Source organism: Oenanthe melanoleuca, chromosome 7 (assembly GCF_029582105.1).
Source record: "Oenanthe melanoleuca isolate GR-GAL-2019-014 chromosome 7, OMel1.0, whole genome shotgun sequence".
NCBI classification, from domain to species: domain Eukaryota; kingdom Metazoa; phylum Chordata; class Aves; order Passeriformes; family Muscicapidae; genus Oenanthe; species Oenanthe melanoleuca.
In genome coordinates this window covers 7,805,612-7,827,840 of record NC_079341.1, presented here as the reverse complement: position 1 = coordinate 7,827,840, position 22,229 = coordinate 7,805,612, and the positions used below count along the sequence as shown (strand labels likewise).

The 22,229-nt window shown below is 42.7% G+C and overlaps 2 protein-coding genes across 5 annotated transcripts in view; one reads left to right on the top strand and one right to left on the bottom strand.

Annotated features, from left to right (window-relative positions):
* The first annotated feature begins 1,982 nt into the window (after window positions 1-1,982).
* On the top strand, window positions 1,983-18,108 carry NEMP2 (nuclear envelope integral membrane protein 2). The gene is made up of 9 exons (XM_056496149.1): window positions 1,983-2,116; window positions 4,304-4,419; window positions 5,878-6,106; window positions 6,280-6,352; window positions 7,336-7,429; window positions 8,110-8,224; window positions 8,855-9,080; window positions 11,284-11,460; window positions 13,404-18,108. Exons 1-9 carry the CDS (start codon window positions 2,008-2,010, stop codon window positions 13,627-13,629), a joined length of 1,365 nt encoding a protein of 454 aa, XP_056352124.1. The 5' UTR covers window positions 1,983-2,007; the 3' UTR covers window positions 13,630-18,108.
* The window catches only part of MFSD6 (major facilitator superfamily domain containing 6), a 28,087-nt gene continuing 22,767 nt past the window's right edge, over window positions 16,910-22,229 (bottom strand). For all 4 annotated transcript variants that reach the window (XM_056496147.1, XM_056496144.1, XM_056496146.1 and 1 more), the window contains exons 6-7: window positions 21,462-21,742; window positions 16,910-19,095 (exon numbers count right to left, since the gene is read on the bottom strand). In XM_056496147.1, coding sequence (XP_056352122.1) covers window positions 18,913-19,095; window positions 21,462-21,742 — 464 coding nt within the window. In that variant the 3' untranslated portion in view covers window positions 16,910-18,912. The remainder of the gene's footprint in view (window positions 19,096-21,461; window positions 21,743-22,229) is intronic.

Genomic DNA, 22,229 nt, shown 5'->3' with positions numbered 1-22,229 from the left:
TTCTTACTCAATTTTCCACAGCTGAAAAGACCTGGGAAGGGCAGAGCTGACCTGCACCTCTAAGTGACCTCCCCCCTCTCCCCCTATTTTGAATTATATTTGTGAACAAACAGGTAAACATACCACCTTTAAGCTCAGAACCCCAGCTTTGGCCTTAGCACTATTTAGGAAGTCAGACAAACAGGAAGCAAGGAAAATGCTGCATAATTACTCAGAGCCACCCTGGAAGGAGGGCTGTTACCAAAACCACTGAGTCTCTTTTATTGAGGATTTCTTACTGCAGTAGAATGCTGCCTAATAGCTGCTATATCCTGCTTGAGCGAGTATATTCTCCTCGGAAATCAAGCAAAGGTTTCTAATAGTTTTTGACAGAGTGTGGTCCCCTAAAGCTACATTTTCTGTCTGATTCATGCTGACTAACTGTAACCCTACGACAGTTATTGAAAGTTAATTAGCGGTGAAGTGCTAAGAGCTCTAAAACTGAAAATACAAGCGAGGACTGAATGCAGAGTGTCTCCCTTCCCAGAAAAAATACTGTCAAGAAGGTTAACATAACCAAAAAAATATTGCAAGTTGAAAATGTGAGAGGGATTCCTCTAATAACTTGGCTGTGATGGTCCCTTGTTGTGTAGACACACAGCTGAGAGGTAACATATTCCTAAGGGTTTATCAGGAATCCAGGGAACAAACCCTAGTATTATTTAATTAAATTTGCAAGAGGAAGTGCCTGGGAAGTTACATAGAAACAACACCCAAGTTACATAAAGACAAAGATATAAATCAATCGCTGCTTCCTTTGGGGGACTCAAGTTTGTCAGATGTTGCACACGCTATCAAATCCCAACTATTTTTGCCCTTATCCTTCACTTCCTCGGTATTTGCAGGGAAAAAATCCCCAGTTAGATGCGAGCCCAGCCAGCACGGAGCGGGCGTAGGAGGTGAGGCTGGGAGAGCCACAGCCCTGCACCGCCCACTCCCTGCAGATGTAAGCGCCCAGACAAGGTGCGAGGCAGTGGGCAGCACCCTGCAGGTGTTAAAAAAGCCCGTCCTGGCACCCCCAGAGAGTTGGATACAGCCCTAAACAATCCTAAACTGAAAGCAACCTTCACGCAGAGAAAGGGCATTGTTTTAAGAACAAGGAAGGGAACGCGTTGAAGCAAAGCAAGTAGGTTGGAAAAGCCAAATGTAGGGCTCGGTATAAAAATAGACAACAGTGATGCCAGAGTGCCTTGGCAAAATGTGATTATTGATTTTCATAGAATAGGGAAAAAAGCTCCAGCCCTTTCCACCCCTGACTGCTGACTGTGACTCACTAGTGATCTAAAAAGACTGCAATGAGCAAGCGGGGACTGGGCTGAGTTGGACCCCGCAGGGTTCACAGGGGAACGGTGCCCTGCTTCAGGCTCTCCCTGTGGCTGCCCAGGAAATACAGAACAGCTGTGGATGTTCACCTCCACCGCAACACCTAACAACACTCGGTTCAGGCAGGTCCCTGGGTGGACAGAAGACCTGTGATGTGTGGTTCAGTGTCTGGCCCTGCCCTGGTGACCTGACTGGGCCTTTCCCCGGGCTGGGAGCCGGAGTGTGAGCAGGAAAACACCCACTGCCTCCCGTTCAGCGGGGTGACTGCCTGCCTGGGCCGAGCTCTGCAAGGGTCACAGGCTGTCCGCCTTTGCTTCGGGACTACCTACACCTTTACTAGGCAGCCAGCGCTGACTCTGAGGGGAGCACAGCCCGAGGCACGCCTTGGCCCGGGCTGTTAGTTCGATGGTTTCCCCCTCCTCCCCAAGCGCACCCCCCTAACCCCGCGGAAGGTGTAAGAGCAGCCGAGGCGGGGTGTCCGCTGCAGACGGGCCCTCAGCCCCGCACCAGCGCGGGGTGCCGCGGGTGGAGCCGCGGCCCTGCGGGGGGAGCGGGCAGCGGGGCCCGCACCGCCCCGGCCCCGCCCTCCGCCGGCCGCACGGGCCGAGGCTGGGGCCGGGCCGAGGCTGGGCCGGCGGCGGCCGCATGGCTCCGGCGGGGCCGCCCCTCCGCCCGGGGCCGGGGCTGCTGCTGCTGCTCGTCCGGCTGGCGCTGCCCGCGGCGGCCGCGGGCAGCGGGGAGGCGCCGCCAGCAGGTACTGCCCGTCCCCTCCGGCGCCGGGGCAGGGCGGGTGCTCGCGGGCCGGGGTGGCTCGGCCCCGTCCCCGCTGGGCTCCCGCTGCCGCTAACATGGCGCTGCCCGCCTGGCGGGCCGGGGCCGCCTCGCCCCGCGGGCTGGGGCGCTCTGGCGTGTCCCCGTTCTCCCGGCGCTCCCCAGCACGGCCCCGCGCCCTGGCCATGGGAAGCGGCCCGGGAGAGCCCGCACGGACAAAGGCACCGCGCGCAGAGGGCGGGCGCGTCCCTCCCGCTCCAGCGGCGGGGCCGGGAGCTGCTTCTGGGTGTGACTCCCTCTGGCTCTTCCAGGAGCTCGGGCCAGGGGAAGCGGGTGCAGAACTGATCTTTTATTAACATATTTGAGGGCAGGCAAACCTCTAAAGGCTGTGCTCAGTTGTAGCAGCAGTAAGGAACTCGAGAACCGGCTTCCTCCTTCTCGAGTCCTGGGCATCCTCTGGATTCTGCAGCAGATGCTGATGGCTCATAATTCAAATTTCTTTGCTTGCAGTCACAGAATTTGAGAGTTACTCTACCTGTGTGTCTTTTCAGTAGCTAAACCCAGTATCACCTCAGAGTTACCTGTTCAGAAGCATCTCTCCTTTTGGAACATCATGGTTTCACTCAGCAGAGCTGATGCAACATTTCAACCAGCTGGTTTTTCTCGAGAAAAATGCCTTAAAACTATGGGTAGTAAGAAAATACTTGCTAGCCTTGCACGTTGATGGCATTGCCTTTGACACGGATGGATACTTTATCCTTAGCGGCAGGAAATCCTGAGATGCCCTTTAGGGAAGGTGTGGACACTCTGGGCTGTGTTTTGGCCCTGCCATTTCCTGTTACTGGATTATCTTGGTTTTAGGCCTGGGTAATGCCCAGCCTCACCTCCTTGCTCCATCAGTCGGCAGCACTTCAGTGACAAATAATCCTTTTGCAGCATCACTTTTGTGAAAGTGCCTGTCTAAAAGTACAACCAGTGCTTGTCTGAGTGGTTGTGCTCCCTCCCACTGGATTTGCCATGGATGAAAATTAATCCGATGGTTAATTTTTCCACAAGAAAAATGCCCAAATTTTAAGGTTAAACCAATTTAGTAGGATCATGTGTGGACAATTTTGTAATGCTATAATAAACCTAAGTATGAACATCCACACAATATTTTTCATTGGCTTAACTAATTTTGTTAAAATATAATTTAACTTAATTTCAGCCTCCTTAGAGAGACACAGCAGGTTTTAACCTGCAAACAGCATCTCCTTGTCTGGATTGAGACTGCACATGCCCATTTTGCTGCTCTGAGTGTATGACAGTATGTTAGCAGTTATTACTGAGCTTGGCTGAGACCTACATTTTATATTCAGTAAGCCTGATGAGTCCCTCTGTTTGGATGTGTAATTATTTCCTCTATGCCTCTCTTTAATTATGTTCTTGAAACGCTGTGGTAATGCACTGTAGGGTATATTTTACACATCTATACAGATCACAATGTATGTTATTCAAACTTTGCTCCATTATTCTTTTAGGTCCATTTCTGCTCAAAAGTGCAGTCTTAATTCTGAATATCATAGGGGCTCACTAACATTCCAGGAGGGTTGGAACAATTCACATCTCTAATTCAGTGATTTATGGTGAGCTGTCAGGGCAGTTCCCTTATTACATGCCATGGCTGGACTGTGACAGGAGAAAAAATGTTTTAAAAATAAGAGTTGTGTGATTTAGCATTAGAAACATTTCTGAGGAGAGGAGTGTGACTTCTGTGATCAACAGCTGTGTCATGTGCTAAATGACTGTGTTAATATGTAAGTCTGTTTACCTGCTCAGACTCCCACAGTTGCATTCACCACTGGTATAGGGAACTCTGGTGGAGTTACACCCACTCATGCCAGCAGTGAATTTGGCCCAGAGGCCCTATTCCAGTGCCATCAAAAAAAACACTGATGCTGAAGCCAAGCTTTTCTGGATTACATTTTTTAAAAATACCACCCTAGTTATTTTTTTTCCAAAGGTGCTGCAGTTTACTTTGGAGCCTAAATGACTTGATTAGAAGTCCAATTTGAATTTCCATCTAAATAATATTGAACGTGTTTCTGTCAGCATTTATAACAATGAAATGGACTAAAATTAGACATTTGTATTTAACACATGCCTAAAATTAGCTTTTTTGCTCCCCCAGGTAAAAACTGCAGTTTGCTGCAGGAAATGGATGTCATCCAGAAGCAGGAAGAAAACTGTTACTGCTATGTGCAAAACAGAACTATTCACTTACACTACCTGTGGTCGACTCTCCAGGTAAGAGGCTGTTCTGGTGGTCAGTACATTTCATGTGAGCTTCCCCCAGCATCTCTGTGGAATTAATAGTTTCAGTGGTGTGTAGTTGGGAACTTGATAAAAATGCAGTATTGTGAGCCTCCAGTTGGGATGCAGTAAGGTTTGGTCTCAATGATGATGCCACTAAAACATTAATTATTTTCTTGCACACCTTTTCTGTTGATGGACCACTGTATACCTCTGCAACAAATGCTTTTGCTTATCACCAGCTGCCTTTATGGAACTTCTAAATTTGAGGACTACATGCAGTTCTGTGGCTCTGTCACCACAGCACACCAAAGTGTAGGAACCAGAGGCTCGTTAGATTGTGACTAATGAACAAACAGCAGCAGCAGCAGTGTTTGTTCTCCTGAGGAACAGAGTCATCTTACAAGACACACATTTAGAGATTAGTTTGAAGCAAATAAAAATCTCTTCAAGAGGGGAAGCAGTAACAGCTAAAGTAACAAGCTAACCATCTCCATGGCTCCTTTTCTTTCCTGAGAAGTTGTCTCCAGACAAAGGAAGAAAACCATTTTATTTTGTCTCTGTTGGAGGACTTTTCTCTCAGATACAAGAAAGTGGAACATCTCTTTGTCTGTTCCCAGGAGTGTTTCCCTCAGAAACATGTTGCAGATGTTTTAATGAATGGTGGCAGGCTCCAGGTGGTAAAACCCTCCATCAGTCACACAAACTTCCCTGGAGTGAATGTTTAAAAGCAGGAAGTTGAGATTTTTCCCACAACAAATTGCTTGCTGACACATTGTCTCCTCTCCTACTACAAACCTGGTTTGTTACCCATTGCATCACTTTTTTGCAGATGGATCTTTGTTGTCTAGTAGGCCCTGATGAAGAGCTCACAGTGTATTAGAGTCCTCAGGAAAATCACCTCAGCTTAGAAGATGGAGAAGATCTTTTACCAGTTTGGTGGGGCAGGGCACTGGGAAACAGCAAAAAAAACCCAAAATACCTAACAGGAATGTGCTTCTATTTAAATTTCTGGTTATGCTATCTTTCATTTTCCTCACTCCTTTTACATCCCCAACATGATGATTGCATTATAAAGAAAAACAAGTCAAATTTGTTATGGTTCAGGAGGGGAAGGAGGAGGGATATGAACATTCAGAAAACAAACTGTGGTCAGTCAGATATTACTGGCTTTGTTAGAAATTTGTGTGTGGGCAAGTGTCACAGTAAAACCAAACCAACTGTGCTTTTGAATGGAATGAGGTCTCTCCATTGAACTTTGCTGCTAATGGGTCTTCTGAATTCTTCTGAATTACCTTGTGAACAGTTACTCTTTGCATAATGTAAATAACCAATACTAAACAATTAAGACTGATTTTCATTACCACATGCACGGTTGATATGTGATATAGTTCACAAAACCCCACAGTGATTCTGAGCTGCTTCTCTGTGTATTCTGTTCTTTGTTTCTAGATAAAAGTTAGCAGCAGAGAAAAGTTCCGGTTTGAGCCTATTTCAGAAAAAAACAACTGTTGGAACTCAGAAACTGTTTTTGAGTTTGCTGCATGTGCTGTTCAAATCCTCTGGAAACCAGAGACATGTACAGAAACTTTTCTGAGCATAAAACAATATGGAGAGGATGTTTGTTTCAAAATACAGCCCTTCAAAATTGAACCGTACATTGTGAGGGTGAAAAGAGAAAGTAAGTAGCAAATCTTTGAGTTTAGATTACAGATGGTTTGGTATTGCCAGTGCTACTGCATGTACCATCTCTTCTGTAAGAAGCTTGGGACTTTTCTGTTGATATTTTATATAATCAGCATTTCAGATTGAATTAGTCTAAAGTCAATTTCTATTTCTTTCCCCCCTTTTTAGTGCTAGATGGAAAGCTCTTGTTTTTGTTTGTAGCTGGAATTTTTCTGTTCCATTTTGCAAACAGCATGAGCAGGTGAGTACTACCTGCTTTTGACCTTCTTTCCCAAAGCCTGTGCATCTTTGGTCTGTTTGCTAAGCTAAAGAGGCAGTTCTTTGGGAAAGTGAAATAAGGAACTGAATATTTATTTAAAACTTCCTCATATCATTTGTGTTTGGACAGATTGTGATATACCTTGGAGTGCCTCTGTTTATCAGTCAGCTGTGTTAGGGTTTTTGTATCCAAGCTTCCTGCACTAGGTGACACCAAGATAATCAATCCTCAGTGGGCAAGTGTGTGGACCAGAAAAGTCCTTTTTCCCTTTTGTAGAGCACTGAGGATAGCTGACTGCTAAATAATGCTGATTATTAATGATGTCTTCCTTGGGGGGAAATATTTAGGATAAAGTCACTCTTCTGCTCCACCTCTGTGCCAGCCTTTCTTCTCCTGCACATTTTGCATAGCATGTAAGGGAGGATACTCAGTTGTTACAGCAAAATATGTGCCCATAACTTCAAAGCAAAGTGAGTCACAAAATAATTGTCAGGAGGCACCTCTAAAACAGGCAGAGCAGCAATAGGTTTTACAGCATTAACACTGAATTAATAAGAAGGAATTTATAAATGCATATGCTCAATTGCTTAGGAAAAAAACTTGTGGGTTTGTGGAGGGTTTTCTGCATTTTAAATTAAAACTTCTCTTGCAGTACAGAACCATGTTAGTTATTTCATTTTCTTCTGTGCACTAGAGAACTAGAAGGTCAATGCAATCAGAAGTAGCGTGAGCTTTAAAAGCTCAGTCTCTTAACCTGTGACAACTCCAGTGACCTTAAGTACCTGTTGGGAATTTTTCCTTACATATTTAATACCTGAACTGGGCCTTTTAACCATATAACTACAACTCTAACTTACAGCTGAATAAAGTTCTTACTGAAGATCACTGCTGTTTTTACAAATGTTGGCATTTTAACCAATTACAAATGATACTTCTCACCATATTCTGTCTTGTTCTCTTTACAGGAGTGCCAAGTTCTTTTACCTTTCTGGAATAATACTGGGTGTTCTTGCTCTGCTAGTCTTTGTCCTGTTGGCACTTAAAAGGTTTATTCCAAGGGTAAATCTATATTTATTAAACTAAATAATAGTAATCATTATAATACAAGAAGTGACAGTACAGAGCCAGATTCTGGCCTTGTTCTGGCTTTGTGGCCAGGTAATTGCACTGAAATGATTGCTTGAATCAAGTAAATATAGTTAGGTCAGAGTCAAGTTCTATTTAGCTTCCTCCTGAATTTAAACTGAACAGGTGTTGGTAATGTACAAGAAGAGCTCATTCTGAAACAGAAATTATTTTTATTTAACTGAAGCTAAGCTTGGCTTTGAATCTGTGAATCAATCTAAATAAAAATATAGTGGCAACTGAGACGGATTCTTTTCCATTCACCAAAGACAATTCATTCTAAGGCAAATGTGAATTTCTCCTTTACTTTTATAAAGCCTGTGCATTCCCATAATATTGCTGAGATATGTTAATTGGGAACACACATAGGTAGGGTTATGCTGTGACATTGGGACATGTCCCAAAATACAGGGATGCAGTTGCTCTGCTTGGAATTGATACTGTTTTGTGGTAGCATGCAGGGGATTGTGCAGTGGAAGTCTCAAACCCTGTAGGTCTGAAGAATTTCATGTCTGTTTTTGCCTTTGAGTTCCTTTGCAAACAATGGTCCAGATTCTGACTTGAATTTTTTTGATGATGTTTTATTACCTTTTTTTTTCTTTTTAAATTTCTAGCACAGTACATTCTGGATTTTAATGAGTGGCTCCTGCATGGTCTCCCTGTATTTAATTTACTGCTTCAAAGAGAATATGCAGTGGTTGTGGTCTGAACACAAAAACTACCTGTTGGGTAAGAAAATTACCAAGAATTGTGGTGCAGATTTTGGTTTAATTTAGTGGTCAGATGAATACCTGCCCATCAAAAAAGAAAATCATATGACTCATTTATAGAGTTCTGTTTTCTCCTAAGCCATAGATGTTGAAACTTCTAAAGGTTCCTAGTTCACTCCAATGAGTGTTCATTCACATTGTATCATTAAATAAAGGGTTTGATGTAGAGGACTAGTTCTAAGAGCATATCTTACTTGCAGATGCTGTTACATACTTTCCCTGTAAGAGCAGAAGGGCAGCTCCTCTGGTTTGCACTTTGCTGGATGTGGGAAATGGATGCACCCATTGGGAATGGGATGTGGCCGCAGGGGATGACAAACCTACTGATCTGGCACCTGCCTCGACATGGTCATGCGAGGAGAATTCCTGTGCAGCCCACAGCATTGGCTAAAAGCTGTTCAGAGATAACCTTGTGAACTCTTGGCACACTTTGGAAATAGAAAGCACATAAAACATCGTGCAGTTGTCTGTAAGACAACACAAGAATCAGCAGACTGCACTTCACAGCAGCTGCAAGCTTTGTGAAGCAAAGTGAAGTTTGTAGGGGTAGTTTGCATCTTCTTCTCCATGTCCTTTTCTGTTTCTACAGGGTATTTTCTGGCTGTTGGGATTACCAGCTTTGCCATTTGCTATCAGCATGGGCCACTGACCACAGAGCTCAGCATCAGCTTGCTCACATGGATGCTCCAATTAATAGCTTTTGTCCTGATCTACTTTGGTGTCACCATCCCTCAAGTTGCATATGCAGTCATAGCAGTCAGCCTCTGCTCCAAAGGCCTGTGTTACCCCCTGGATGCTGCCTGTCACATTGCCAGGTCTGTGTCTGTTTGTGAATGTCCTAGTCCTGGGAGATCCAGGAAATACTGGAAGCTGATAATGAAAAAAAACCTACACTTCAATAATGGTTTAGGAATTTCTAGTACTAGTTCATAATTTTGCGTGCCAAATGTAAAACTGCAGTAGGAAAGGTTTAAAGTCCATAAACAGAAATTATTTTCCACTTGGCAATTTTAAGCATTAGTTTTGTTCTGTGGATAATGGAGAAATGTGACTGTGTTCTTAAGGATAAATGTAACACCTTCTAGTTCACAGCATATGGCAACCAGAACATTTCTGTTTGATTGATTAGACTACTGCAGCAATACTGCCTTGATTTGACGTGTAGTGAGAGAAGCTGCAGGGAACTCATATGGAATCTTAGGGATAAAACAGTGCACCATCACCAAGGATGCAGCTGTTCAAAAGTGACAAAGTCACTGTTCAGAAGTCCTTGGAGGCTGAATAGAGTTCAGAGACTAAAATCACACATCTACAAAATAGTGTTCTCCATGATTTTAGTTTTCCAAGTTTGTTACCTCCCTGTGATTCACTGAAGCAATCTCTCACAACTATAGGGGATATTCCTCAGTACTCCTAGAGGCCCTCTTACATTGTGGATTTGGAACAGGAACTGCTTGCAGTAGGGTCTGAGTGTTTTCAGTAGCAATGCAGGAACAATGTGTTTGCTCATCCTTGAATTTGAAGCATGTTTTAGCACAAGTGCAGCACTCAAATGAAGATTCTAAAAAGCCCTGCCAATAGACATCTGTTTTTTACCTTCAGTGATGGATGGCATCCAGCTTCAGTCTTGATACAGACTGTTCCACAGCTGTGGACTCTGCTGAACCGCAGAGAAGTAGGAAGAGGCAAAGGCTAGAACTGGCATAACCAAAATAATAAAAGACAAATTTGGTTTGGTTAGTTTTTTTTTTTTTTTTTTTACAGACTGTTTAATTTTGAAGAACATACTGCTTTGGTTTTGTCTTCTCTTTTTACATGCTGAAGTGTGGCCTGAGTTGAAGCTTTTTTATTTTAGGTAGAATTTATCATTTGTTGTAGAACAATTTTTGCCTGCAGCTGAGGAGCAACAGCTGTCTCAAAAACAACATGTAAGATCAGCATCTGTTGTAAGCAGGTTCAGAACACTCTGGAATCAGTATGATGTGACCACAAGTTCACTTTCTTTCAAGTTTTACTCTGAAACACTGTTGTTTATTCTTCATGTGGTTCTTTCTTTTTGGTTTTCATGAACTGATGCTTCTATAAAGAAATACAGCTCTACAGATCTCTCTTAGGAGAATGATAAGAGCTTTCTAATTTTTGTTTCACAATCATTAAGCCACAGCATCAAACTGTGAGGCCATGATGCCAGATACACAGTTCAAAGCAGCAAATACATCAAAATAATTTTTAATTATGTAGTACTTATTGTTAAGAACAGTGGACCTCACCCTTCACCATTTGACCTAAACAATGGCTAGAGTATTCTGCTTTAAAGGGATATAAGGAGGAAAGTTGAATGCTGCTGATGTTGGAGCAGGTGTTTTTATACAGAGCTGAAAGTTCTATGGGCATCCAGCCCTTGCTTATCTTAACTCATCACAACATTTAAATTGAAAGCAGTCGACAGAAGGAAACAGAACATGGCACACTTTCTAATTTATATCTAATTATATTATACATTGCTATGCAGCAGCTAAAAAACCATCAGATTGTAAACATTTTGGCCTCAGACTACTCAGTTTTGTAATTTAGAGCAAGATTTAAGAGAAGCATCTAGTAAACAACATGAACAACTCACAACAGGCTTAGAGCGTTGCTTATCTTTGAAGTAACATATGCAGACTGGGTTTTGATTCAGCCCATGTCTCTGCACAGACACATTTTGCATTTTTCACCCAGAAATGGCTGAGCAAGCAGCCATCTCTTTAATTCTGTGAGATTTTAGTCCATGCATACACAATAAGGACCTGATCTAAAGCTCATCTGAGGCTCATTAAATATGTGGAATTCTACAGCTTTGGTTAAGACCTAGGGTAGACAGGCTAGCAGACCTTGTCCTCAAATCTAAGAATGCAGCTTGTTCCCTTAAAAGGGTAGAGGTGACTAATGCATGTTAATAGCAGGTATGGAGAAAAAGGGCAGATAATTATGTGCCAGAAGACTTTATAAACACTGATTATTTTAATTTCGTTCTAGAAAAATGAAACATCACTTTAAATCAAAAAAATTGGTGTTTAAATACCTTACTGAAGAGGAGTATCGAGAACAAGGTGAAAGTGAAACCATCAGAGCTCTGGAGGAGCTGCGCTCATTCTGCAGGAGCCCTGACTTCCCATCGTGGATAGCTATATCCAAACTCCAGGCTCCACACAGGTAAGAAAACCTGGCTCCTCTAAAACAGGAAACACATTGCACAGACACTGGCACACAGCAGACCTAAATGCCACTTCAGGCACTGTTCCAGGTGTGTTTATCTTGCATGTTCCACTCAGGACCACAGCCACACCTCTCAAGGGTACTACTCGCTGGTGGCATTAAACTTCTGATTGTTCCTCCCTGGCAACAAATTACTCTTGGGAGAGTGCAGACCTTCACCACAGCTAATTCATGGTCACAGAATTTAAAGGCTTCCTACAGTGCCTCTGTAAGCTCTTGCAGCAACCCTGGTGGCTCTGTTACCAGTGAAATTGCCCTCCTTCAGGTTTTAGAGCAGTGCCCTTTTCTGTGGTGTAAAATTGGGGCAGGGTGAAGATACATACTCAAATATTACCTATATTGAGCCCTCCAACTGCCAATCTGCACAGTCAGAGTGTCCTATTATTGAAGTATCACTATCTGAAAGAAATCAATACCTGCAGCTAGCAAGTAGAACAGGTAGACAAGCTGTGCCATGTATAGCTTAAGAGATAAACCTAAGACAAATACAGGTCAGGAAGAGTCAAGCAAGCAAAGCCAGAAAACCCTACAGAATGTAACAGTGTATTCGCATCAAAACAAAACTTGAAGATATCAGAAGCAGAGTTTCATGTATTAGCCAGCCACAAATACTTAGTCCTTGCCACAGAACCAAGTGTCATGATTTAAAAAGAACCCCAGTCAGCTTGGAATTTATTGAGTTAAACCCAGTTTCAGAGCCTTCATTTTCCTTGGACTGGCAGGCAGACAGCCTCTCTGCCAGGTTTTATAGATTTACTGTTAAACAGGGCAGTCTAAACAGCTGCTTGCCTTCTTTAGCACGATGGAGAGATAAAAAAGTGAAAGCTTACAGCTGTATTGTAGAACTAAATACCACCAAATGTACAAAACAACTGAGGCACACGTATTTTCTAGCCATCAGTTCATTAATAGAGTTGTTATAAACTATTCACTGGTTGAGAACAGGGAAATAAAAAGGAGAACCCCTCCCAGGTCCCATTAAGCATCAGACTGTGGTTCATCCCAAGGTAAACCTGTTCCCCATTTAGACTAACAGAGCTTCCAAGAATGGCAAGGTGACGACATTCCTCTCACAGAAATGTTAAGTCTGAAATGTAAATTATTGATCAGTTTACCAGAACTCCAGAATGTAGCTGCATTTCCTTTTTCATACATTTCTCTGATGCTGTCGACACTTACCCAGGTGTCAGAACTGCCGTCTGTTCCCACACTCTTGCCAGAAACCTCCAGCTCCATTCTCTCTCCTCAATGGAGTAGCCCACTGAAAGTAGGATTTGTGGTGGAGTGCAGTATAGGGACAGTGCTAAGTTCATGCTTTGTTATTTGGAGCAGCTGCAAAATTCCCAGTCTGCAGCTCCAGATTCACCAGAGGCAGGAATTCTTTTGCAAGACTTGAGCTCAGCTTGCCCACAATGCACACGCAGCACCAGCAACAAGGTGACTACAAACTATGTAGGAGTGCAGAATCCTTGCCATTTTTTTCCTTCTCATTAGCAATATCAACACACTTGAACTCTTACAGCCTTTAATTTCTTCTTAGAAGCTAAAGTACCAACTACCCCACTGTACAAATGTTTACTCTGGATTACCTGCAAGTACTGACAAGACGTGAACACAAAGTTAGATCTTTTTGCTTACTCACAAGACCTTGCAGATGGTTTCCAGAAGAGCAGAAGTTACTTCTACAGAAAATACTGAAGAGATGAGCTGGGAAAAACCAATCTTTGAGGTTGTTGCTATCCATTATTGGAACTTCCCCTTATCTGCACTGCCTCTGGGGATGGCCTTGCATATTGTTTATACAGCAATACCCCTAGAATTTACAATATTTCTTCTTTTAATTTCTCAGCTGATCACTTCCCCCTTTCAAAATTTGGCAGGTTTGCAGCTTTTGTTCTGGGATCTCCCCACGTCTCACCTTCAGAAGCAAAGGCACATGATGAGCAGTATGGCATTGGGAGCTCCTTCCTGGAAGAGCAGCTGTTTGAGACAAGGGCACAGTCTGAGCAAGATGAGCCAGCCAATTCTGTCCATGAAGAAGATGAGGAAATTGCAAATCAAATGCATACTCAAGTTCCATTTCCATATGCTACTGAGCTGCTCTGAGCTTTGAGAAATAACAGCAAAAAAAAGAGATGGAAAACACACTTGTCTTAGAAAGGGAGGATACAGAACGAGAACTCACACTTGGCCTTTTCTTGTGGTTGCTATTGGACAAAGAAGGATTTTTGAAAAAACTGTTTCCTGTATCACCGATGTTACCTGATTAGTGCAACAGAAGAAAAACACAGGGGCTGTTCAAGTGAAGAGGAATCTCATGCTATGGGTATTTTCACTGGGGAAACAAACACTGTGTATTTCCAACGCAAGTACTGGAGACAGCCTGTACACCAGGATGCCTTCTTTTACCAAGGACACTACCTCTAGTAAACAGAGAATCTGTTTTGGCCCTTTCCATCATCAAGTCCTCTGTGCTGAGCACTAGAGGGAGGAAAAGCCATTTTTTATACTCTTCTTTTACTAAGTACCCTCTGTCAGCACTTCTGATGTGCTGTTAAGAGTGTCGATAAATTGTGTTTGTTGTTTGTGAGACTTGTCATAGAGTTAATGCAGCTGAACAAGGTTTGTTTCCTTTTCTGGCTCGGCTTGTCTGTTAGCTTCATCCTGCCTCTGCCCTTAGTTTTAAGCTCCCCTTGCCCCTCAGAATGCTGCCTGACTTTTCACCCTCTGCCCATATTATTCTGTTGTTCATCTCTGCTGTAGTTATACTGCATTTTGTTCTTTGTTTATTTATGTACTTTCTTCCCTCTTTTACAGATCTACTGCTAAACTTTTCTCTAGCCCTCTGCTTCTCCACCTCTGACAATGCAGATGGTTTAGGAGAGATTTTCCATCCCCAAACATTTTTGCTACTGCCTTCAGTATCAGTTTCAGTGTCAGCTTACCTCAGGCAGGTGCTGCTGTCTATTCCAGGCCTCTCAGGAGCCCCAGAAAGGCCACAAAGGCTGAGGCTGTTTCAGCTGCTTGGAGAAACTGCTGTTAGCAAGGCCAGAGTGCTGCTGTGAGCCTGGAACTGGGCATGCAGATAACCCACACAGAGCTCTACTGGCCTCAGAATACTCAGTAGTTTGGTCACTGAGTAAGAAGCAGAAAATCATTCCTGGCAAAACAATGAGGGAAGATACCTGCCTTTCACCTTCCATTCTCACCCATCTGTGGGACTTCTCACAGGAGATGTGGGGAGGAAAAACGGACCAGGGAGAGAAATTTAGGCAGTCATGTGTCTTTCAACTTACATATTACACAGTCCTAAGGTAGGGAGTAGAGTGTGTACCTCAGTTCATCCACCTGCAGATGTCATTTCTTTCTTCAGACTGTCCGTCCCTATATATTGTTCTGTTCTCACTTTGCTGTTTTCCTTTACTGTCTAACAAACTGCAGGAAAAAAAGTCCATTAATTCTGTCACTGTCTGATCTTACAAACCCACCAGGAACTGTCAGCAATGGGGAGCAGCTGATGCTCAAGAAGGGCATGTCAGACTGGGATCTATTTGCTTTAAAAGGGGTGTCTGTTCTTTGTAACTTGGCTGGTGGTGCAGCATGACTTCAGCAGTGCAGGTGCTGTCCTGGGTTCTCCTTGTCCATTGCTGCACCAGGGAACAAAACCCATTACCTCCAATGGTGCTAAGAAGTGTGGCCATACCATATTCCAAGAGCTCCTCTGTGTAACAAAGGATTCAGAGTTGGTGCTTTAAAGACTTACTGACATGGTCTTTCCTCCTTTATATTGCTTCAGTTTAAAAGGAACACTTCCATTTTACAGTAAAGGGACAGTTAACACCCTTTAGTGCCATACAATTTGAAGTACCTATGCAGAATCTAAGGCATGTTTAGCAGAGAAAAGCCACATCAAGCAGGTGATCCAAAATGCACTCGCTATTAAGTCAAGAACATTCAAAAACAGAGCAAGAGTACTGTTTAGAAGGCCAATAGCAGCAAGACTCATCCCTAAGAGAGGCTGCTGCTACCAAATCCACAGCTAGATTGCCACCCACACTCTGGAAGTCAGGTTTGGCTTGGGGGGGCTCTGGCACTTGCAACAAGCAGTTGTGAAAAGAGAAAAGCCTCATTATCTTGGATGGTTTGGGAGAAGGGTGGAAACTCCCCCTGAACAATTACCACAGACCAAATCAGATTTGGTCTTTAATCTTTGTGTCACCAATCATGAAAAGAGAGTACTTAAAATCATTATAGATTAGGCAAAGGATACTCAAAGAGATGTCTTAATATTTTTTGCATGTTTTAAAGTACACAGGGTTTTTTTCAGTGTACTTCATAGTTAGCCAAGAACTCCCATCCAAGCAGTTTGAGGCCAAGGAATAGAATCAGATTTGTCTGAGCTTAAAAACACAGTTTTTCTGGATGTCTTCTCTTTAGTGAGGTAGTGATGATTACCCTTCCATAATATGGAGGTATGTAAGTACATGTATGTACTATGTAAGTACATAATATGTGTTTACCTACAATAGCCCAGATTATACATTAAGGTAGTATTTTACCTAAGCAATATGTTAAATAGAAAAGCGTCCCTCCCCACTTCAGGTAATTACACGTTTTAGAAGAATACCAGGTACTATACCTACTTCAACAAGGAAAAAAGTTAAAAAGCAGTAAAAATTAAATAATCAACTCATGCTGTGTGTAGTTGTGAGATCCATCATTTGGCAGGGATATGTAAATACTATCCAAAGGAGAATGCATGTAAAACAGAATGGCAATAGAAATGATGGCTACCTTAGTGGTTAGCTAGTAGTGACCTTAAAAATCCTCCCAAGCCTGTTCCAACACTGGAAGGGTTTCATAAACAAAACTCACCAAAACCAGCTGCTGTCACTGGAGCCCTGTTCATTTGCACAGTGCTCCTGTGATATGTGGAGATGACACAGCCTTACTGAGACACAATTGTTAAGTACTGTTCACTGTTCAGCCAGAAAAATCTAGGAACAGAATCTAGGCACTAATCCATTGCCCTAACTCTTACAAAAGCCTTTCTTCCTTAACAAAGGATGTTACATTTTTCTCTGTTCTCTGTGGTGTTCACAGTGATGCCCTGCATTCTTCCATATCGATCAGTTTACAATACACATTGGTTTGTGTCCCTTACATTCCCTGCACCCCACAGAAGGGAACTGGTGCCTACAGTCAGATTTTAGTATCAAATACTGTTTTAACACAGTGCAAGAGTAGCTCCCAGGCTCTTAGTTCAGCATGCTCCAGTGATTTTAGTAAAAGGTCATTATCACTAAATTATTTTCACTTCAGGTTATGTTTACTGCTGGCACTAATATGAGCAAATAAAATAAAAGTTCATGTTGATACTATTAAATATGTTATGGATATTTTATATTTCTTACCACAGTTTTTACAGTTTCACAAATATCAAAATCCAGGTGTACATGTCCATTTTGCAACACAGAATGACTATACAATTCCAAAAAGAGCAGGCATTTCAAATACACAATTCTGAAGTGTAAACACAGTGTACAAGCTCTTCACTTCACAATCCAGGTGCTATGCAGTAGCAGCTGAGGTAACACCATACAGCATGAACTCAACAAATGGTTGGTTAGCCTCAAGATGATTTTTAGCATCCTTCTGTCCTGTCACCTGTTCAGTCTTTAGTTCTCCCCCAAGCTATACAAACATACAATAAATACATTTCTGATTTTAAAGGACACTTAGACAAGTCATGAGGATTTATGTGAGTACAGTACATTTAAGTTCAAGTGCAAAAAAAGTAACTAGTGGCTAGTCATTGATGTTTCTTTTTATTGTCTATGGTGTTGGTCCCAGGCACTGCCAGAACGTGGGTTGTTCTAAAAGCACAGCTAAAGCACAGCTATGGGACACCCCTTCAGTCAAGCTAACAGATGTCAAAGTGGGTAACCCTGTGCACCCCCTTCCCTGCTCAGCTGCTGCCCCCTTCCTCTCTCTCCCTGACTGGGCTCCTGTTGGCCTTGCCTCTGGCTCAGCGCAGTCCCACAGTGGCACCTTCTCCATGGAAGGCCTCGCACCTCACACACATCTCACTTCCAGGAGGGCAGCTGAGCAGTGCTCCCTCAGTCCCATGGGAGCAGAGTGCCCAGGATCTTCCAGGAACAAGCTGTTCATCTAAGAAAATGGGCCAAAACACTATCCTGACTAAACCCCCCCGACTCCTCCCTGAGCCCAAGGATTTCCTTCCAGCAGCAATTTTCACTATGCACCAGCACGAGCTGGCAGACAGTATTTAGAAGCATAACAAAACATAATCCAAAGTCCTCCAGTGTCTTGACATTGGGCAAAGTAACTTCCTGACATACTGCAACTGAGTTACATTTGCTTCCTCCTGAGAATCTCTTGCTCTACATGATTTCTGCATCCACTACTTTGCCCCTATAATCCTAAACATTAAGATTTTTAGGTGATTCCTCCCTACCCTCCCCACCTTCCCTAGGCACTTAAAGCTTACTGTTTTCTTAATAAATAACCATAATAACTACACTGCATTAAATAAACCCTTGAAACAAAAAAAAACAACAAAAAGACCATTGATCAATCTCAGGCTGTGCAATCTTGATCGAAGATTCTTGTCTCAATACAACATCAAACCTAAAATTACCCAAACGCACACAACCTTATGCCCAACTGCAGGGCTGCAAGTACAGAGGGTAACTTCTTCAGAAGCCTTCCTCCAGCTTTTGTGTTGCACTAAAACGCCAGTTCAAAACCTTTGCTTTGCAAAACTAAACTTTTATCTCAAACAACAGAACATTAGCTTCAAAAACATTCTTTGAATATGCATGTGATTTACTTAATCCGCTACCATAATATTAAGATACACTTCCTTAAGCTACTCCATTTCTGAGAAATCTTTCCAGAGACACTCCTAGAATTACTAGATCTGGTATTTTCTAATAGACTATTCAGGGAAACTCACTGTCTCTCTTTAAAAGTCTTTTAATTTTGATTTGGGAATAAATTTAAAGAAAAAAAAAATCCAATCAAGTTAGACACATTGTGCCTCAACAAATGAGGAGTGAACTCCCTTTCTTCCACAGATGACAAAGAAATCTCATAGAACTTGAACTCAGCTTTAGCAAAGCAGCCGAGAATTCTTCCTACCATTGTATCTGGCCACATCACTTCCCTCAAGAATCCAAACTTCTGGCTTCCCTGCTCATGTTGCTCTGTGTAGTCATATGAATATTCTTTATATAGTTAAAAGCTTGCACTGCATCACATTATGATTGTTAAGATGAAGGAAGTCCTACTTTTGAGCTCCTACTCCAGCGTTTCCCAGGTGAGAAGCAGAATTCCATGCACTGGATTTGGTAAGATGAGCGCATCTCAGGGCCCTGCAGCAGCAGGCTGAGCATCATGATCTGACACCACACGGTTGCCATCTGCTTGGGAATCTGATGGTGCTGTAGGTGTTGGTGCCGAACAATTTCTGGACTGCTCAGAATCTGTCGGATTTTGGGGTTGTCTTGCTGAGCTGGCTGATGAAGCACTGCAATTCTCATTGGTTTTCTAAAAAGAGGGGAAAAGATTGCATGCCAAAAGTCAGCATAAATACTCAGGATACTGTCCCCACTGGTACACCCCCAGATGCATTCAGGCACTGCTGGAAACCCACAAAGCACTTGCTTTGAATGCCCACAACATAACAAGTCAAATTTAAAGCAGCAAAGCAAAAATAGTACATTTAAATCCAGATGACACTAATAGCAAGCAGACAGCAGCTTACCTTCCATCTCTTTTCCTAACTGCACTTTCCCAAGAAGCATGCAAAAAACAAACTTGTGTTTCAAGGGGAAAAAAACAATTAACTGGACTTCAAAGCGTTTAGACAAGATAATTCTTTTGACTAAGCAAGTCTTTTTTATTTTTCACACTTCTTAAATACTGCTTTTCTCAGTTGATCCCACTTTCCCCAAGATACTACTCAGACTTTCTGACTGGCAGAATTTTTGCTGTATTGATGTACAAATCCATCCAGCCTTCTCAAATAAGCCTTATCAGGGAACATAAGAGCACATTTAAACACCAGTTACATTCCCAGGGCTAAAACAGCAAACCTCCACACAAAAAAATTTCATTAGAAGGTGATGCACTGCCTATGATTATTTGTTTTGCACCAAAGCATAGAGAATAAGGCTAATATGTCCCTTTGTTTGAAGGAGTATAAATAAGCAGAAGCAAAACTGATCCAAAGTCTTAATGAAATAAGAAGGAATCATTTTTGTCACAATTCTCTGTGCACTGACACTCCTTCCAAATTACCTATTTTCATTTTAAGGAAGCTATTTAACAAATTAAATAAGAGAGCTGGGCAGTCTTTTCTTAGTTTCAGTATTTTAATATCATCTGTCTAAAATAAATGACTGAGCACAAAACCCGAAATACTTTGGAGCAAGTTTGTCCTCTTGGAGCATTGAAACAGGGATGAGAAATTTTGGAGAATACACACAGTGAAGAAAATGATACAATATTCCTGGCACACTGAATTTTGGCACATTAACAAGAAGTACTTTTATATCAGCACTGTATTTTTACAGGAAGAAAATCAGAGTGAAGAGACCCTGTGCCATAGAGAACAGGCACAACAGCCCTCCTGGCCACTTCACAGTGCCCAGGGAAGCAGCTGGGTTGTGTCTAGCAGTGCTGGGCAAGTCACTGTCAGACACCACACACCCGCAAAACATTATTTTCTTGCTATGTTCATTGCCCGAGTTCTGTGTAACTTCTCTGCTCTAATTTAACAGAGGGCAGCTTAAACTAACCAAGACCCTGAGGACATTTGCAGTGGGAAACTGAGCAGTTTGGACACATCACTTTGATGTTCAAGACCTTGTGATATCTTCAACTCACATTCTTTGACTCTGGACAGGTCAAAACCAAGCAAAAACCCCAGCCAACCTAAAGCATGCCTGTAAGTGCATTTCCAAGAATAAAGTCAAGTAAGAAAGGCAGGAGGTCACTGACCAGGTGAAATTCCTACACACAGCTCTGCTGATTCACACTCTCATCCCAAATTACCCATTTCTAAAGACAGCACTTGTGGAAAAAGCATTTCTGTGTTTACGCCTACTGGGTGCAAGAAGGGACCTCACCCACGCCTTCAGACAGGCAAACACCGCGGTTGAGACTGACCATGCTGTTCTAAACCTGACTGACAGCACTTCCCTCCTGGGCTTAGCAGTCTGCTCCAGCTCCAGTAAGGCATGGCCAGAGCATTAGGAGTTCAAGATCCAAGCCCATCCAACCACTGAAGCAGCTATTACAAGCTGTTCTGTAAGGAGACTGAACAGAAGGGTAATGGTACAGAGTAAGCACCAGCCACCAGATATTTTAAGTCCCAGGGTGGCTCTTATGTGGTGTAACTCTAGGCAAAAAAGAGATTAACTTCATTTGAAAAGAAGGTTCTGTACCTAATCAGTAGCTGTCTGGCACACAGCAGCCATGTACATGTCTGACAGCATCATCTAGGGAAAAAAAACCTAAAAAATAATTTTACAGTCTGTAAAGCAGCTGTGCATCTTCATGTCCAATTACCACCTTGTAAATTTTGCAAAATGCATAACCTGCACATTCCAACTAATATGAAATGAAATGTAAACTTAAAGGGAATCCAAATATATCCAAGTCTATAAAATAGAGTCTCTTTCTATGTCTCTTCTCCTATCATCTTCAGGAAGATACTACTTGCAAAATTATTCCTGTTACATTATACACAGAAAACAACTATTTCATGCAGTATTTCAACTACTGTGTCACAAGTCCAGCTTTATTACAAATAAAGAAAATACCTGCCAGGTACTAACAGATTTACAGAGCTATAAAGGTTTTAAAACAGCTAAAATTACATAAGAACTTCCTGAGCATTAGAAGATTACCTGTAAAGGCTGAATCTCAGGAGGTGGATTGGTTTTGGACAGTTTAACCATCTCTTTTATCTGGTAGACAGCATAAGCTAAGGTGACCCATGGAGAAGAACTGATGCCCCAGGCAGGCTTGTTCACATCCTCTTGCTCTTCCTGGTGTTTAGTTTTCTTTGGAGGGAGTCTGGGCTCAGTCCGAGGCATGATATCTTCCGACTGCTGTTGTACAAGGTCAATTGTTGCTATGGGAACAGGACTGGAAGGCACTGGAATCCTTTCTGCCAGCATTGTCTTTTCTGAAGTTTAAAACAAAATCATCACTGGCAAAGCCAACAAGCTTAAAAAAAGGCAAACCCTGAAGCAGACAATGAGCATGAAGTATTTCTTGCTTTCACACTGTGGTTATCACTGCCCTGAAAGCAGAACACTGGCACAAACCGCCAGAAGCCAGACACAGCTCAGCCTGAGTTAGGGAAATGTGGCTGGTGCCTGGCTGCTGTGCCACTGCACGAGGGCTGAGGAGCATGAGAAACTCCAGTTGTTCCCAGTAAATAGTCACTATGGAGTTAGGCAGCTAGTGAGACAAGAATTAAGGATAGTGACACACAGGAAGGCGCAAAGTATCTGTCAAAGATTTTCAGGTAAAGGAAGAAATCCTCCCAAGAGACCTTTACATCTAAGGTCTTCCAATAAACTGTAATAGTTTTCATAGCTATCTTGAAATGTCATCCATAAAATGCCATGACCCAACCCAATGTGCCTTACAATCTTGAAGAGTCAGAG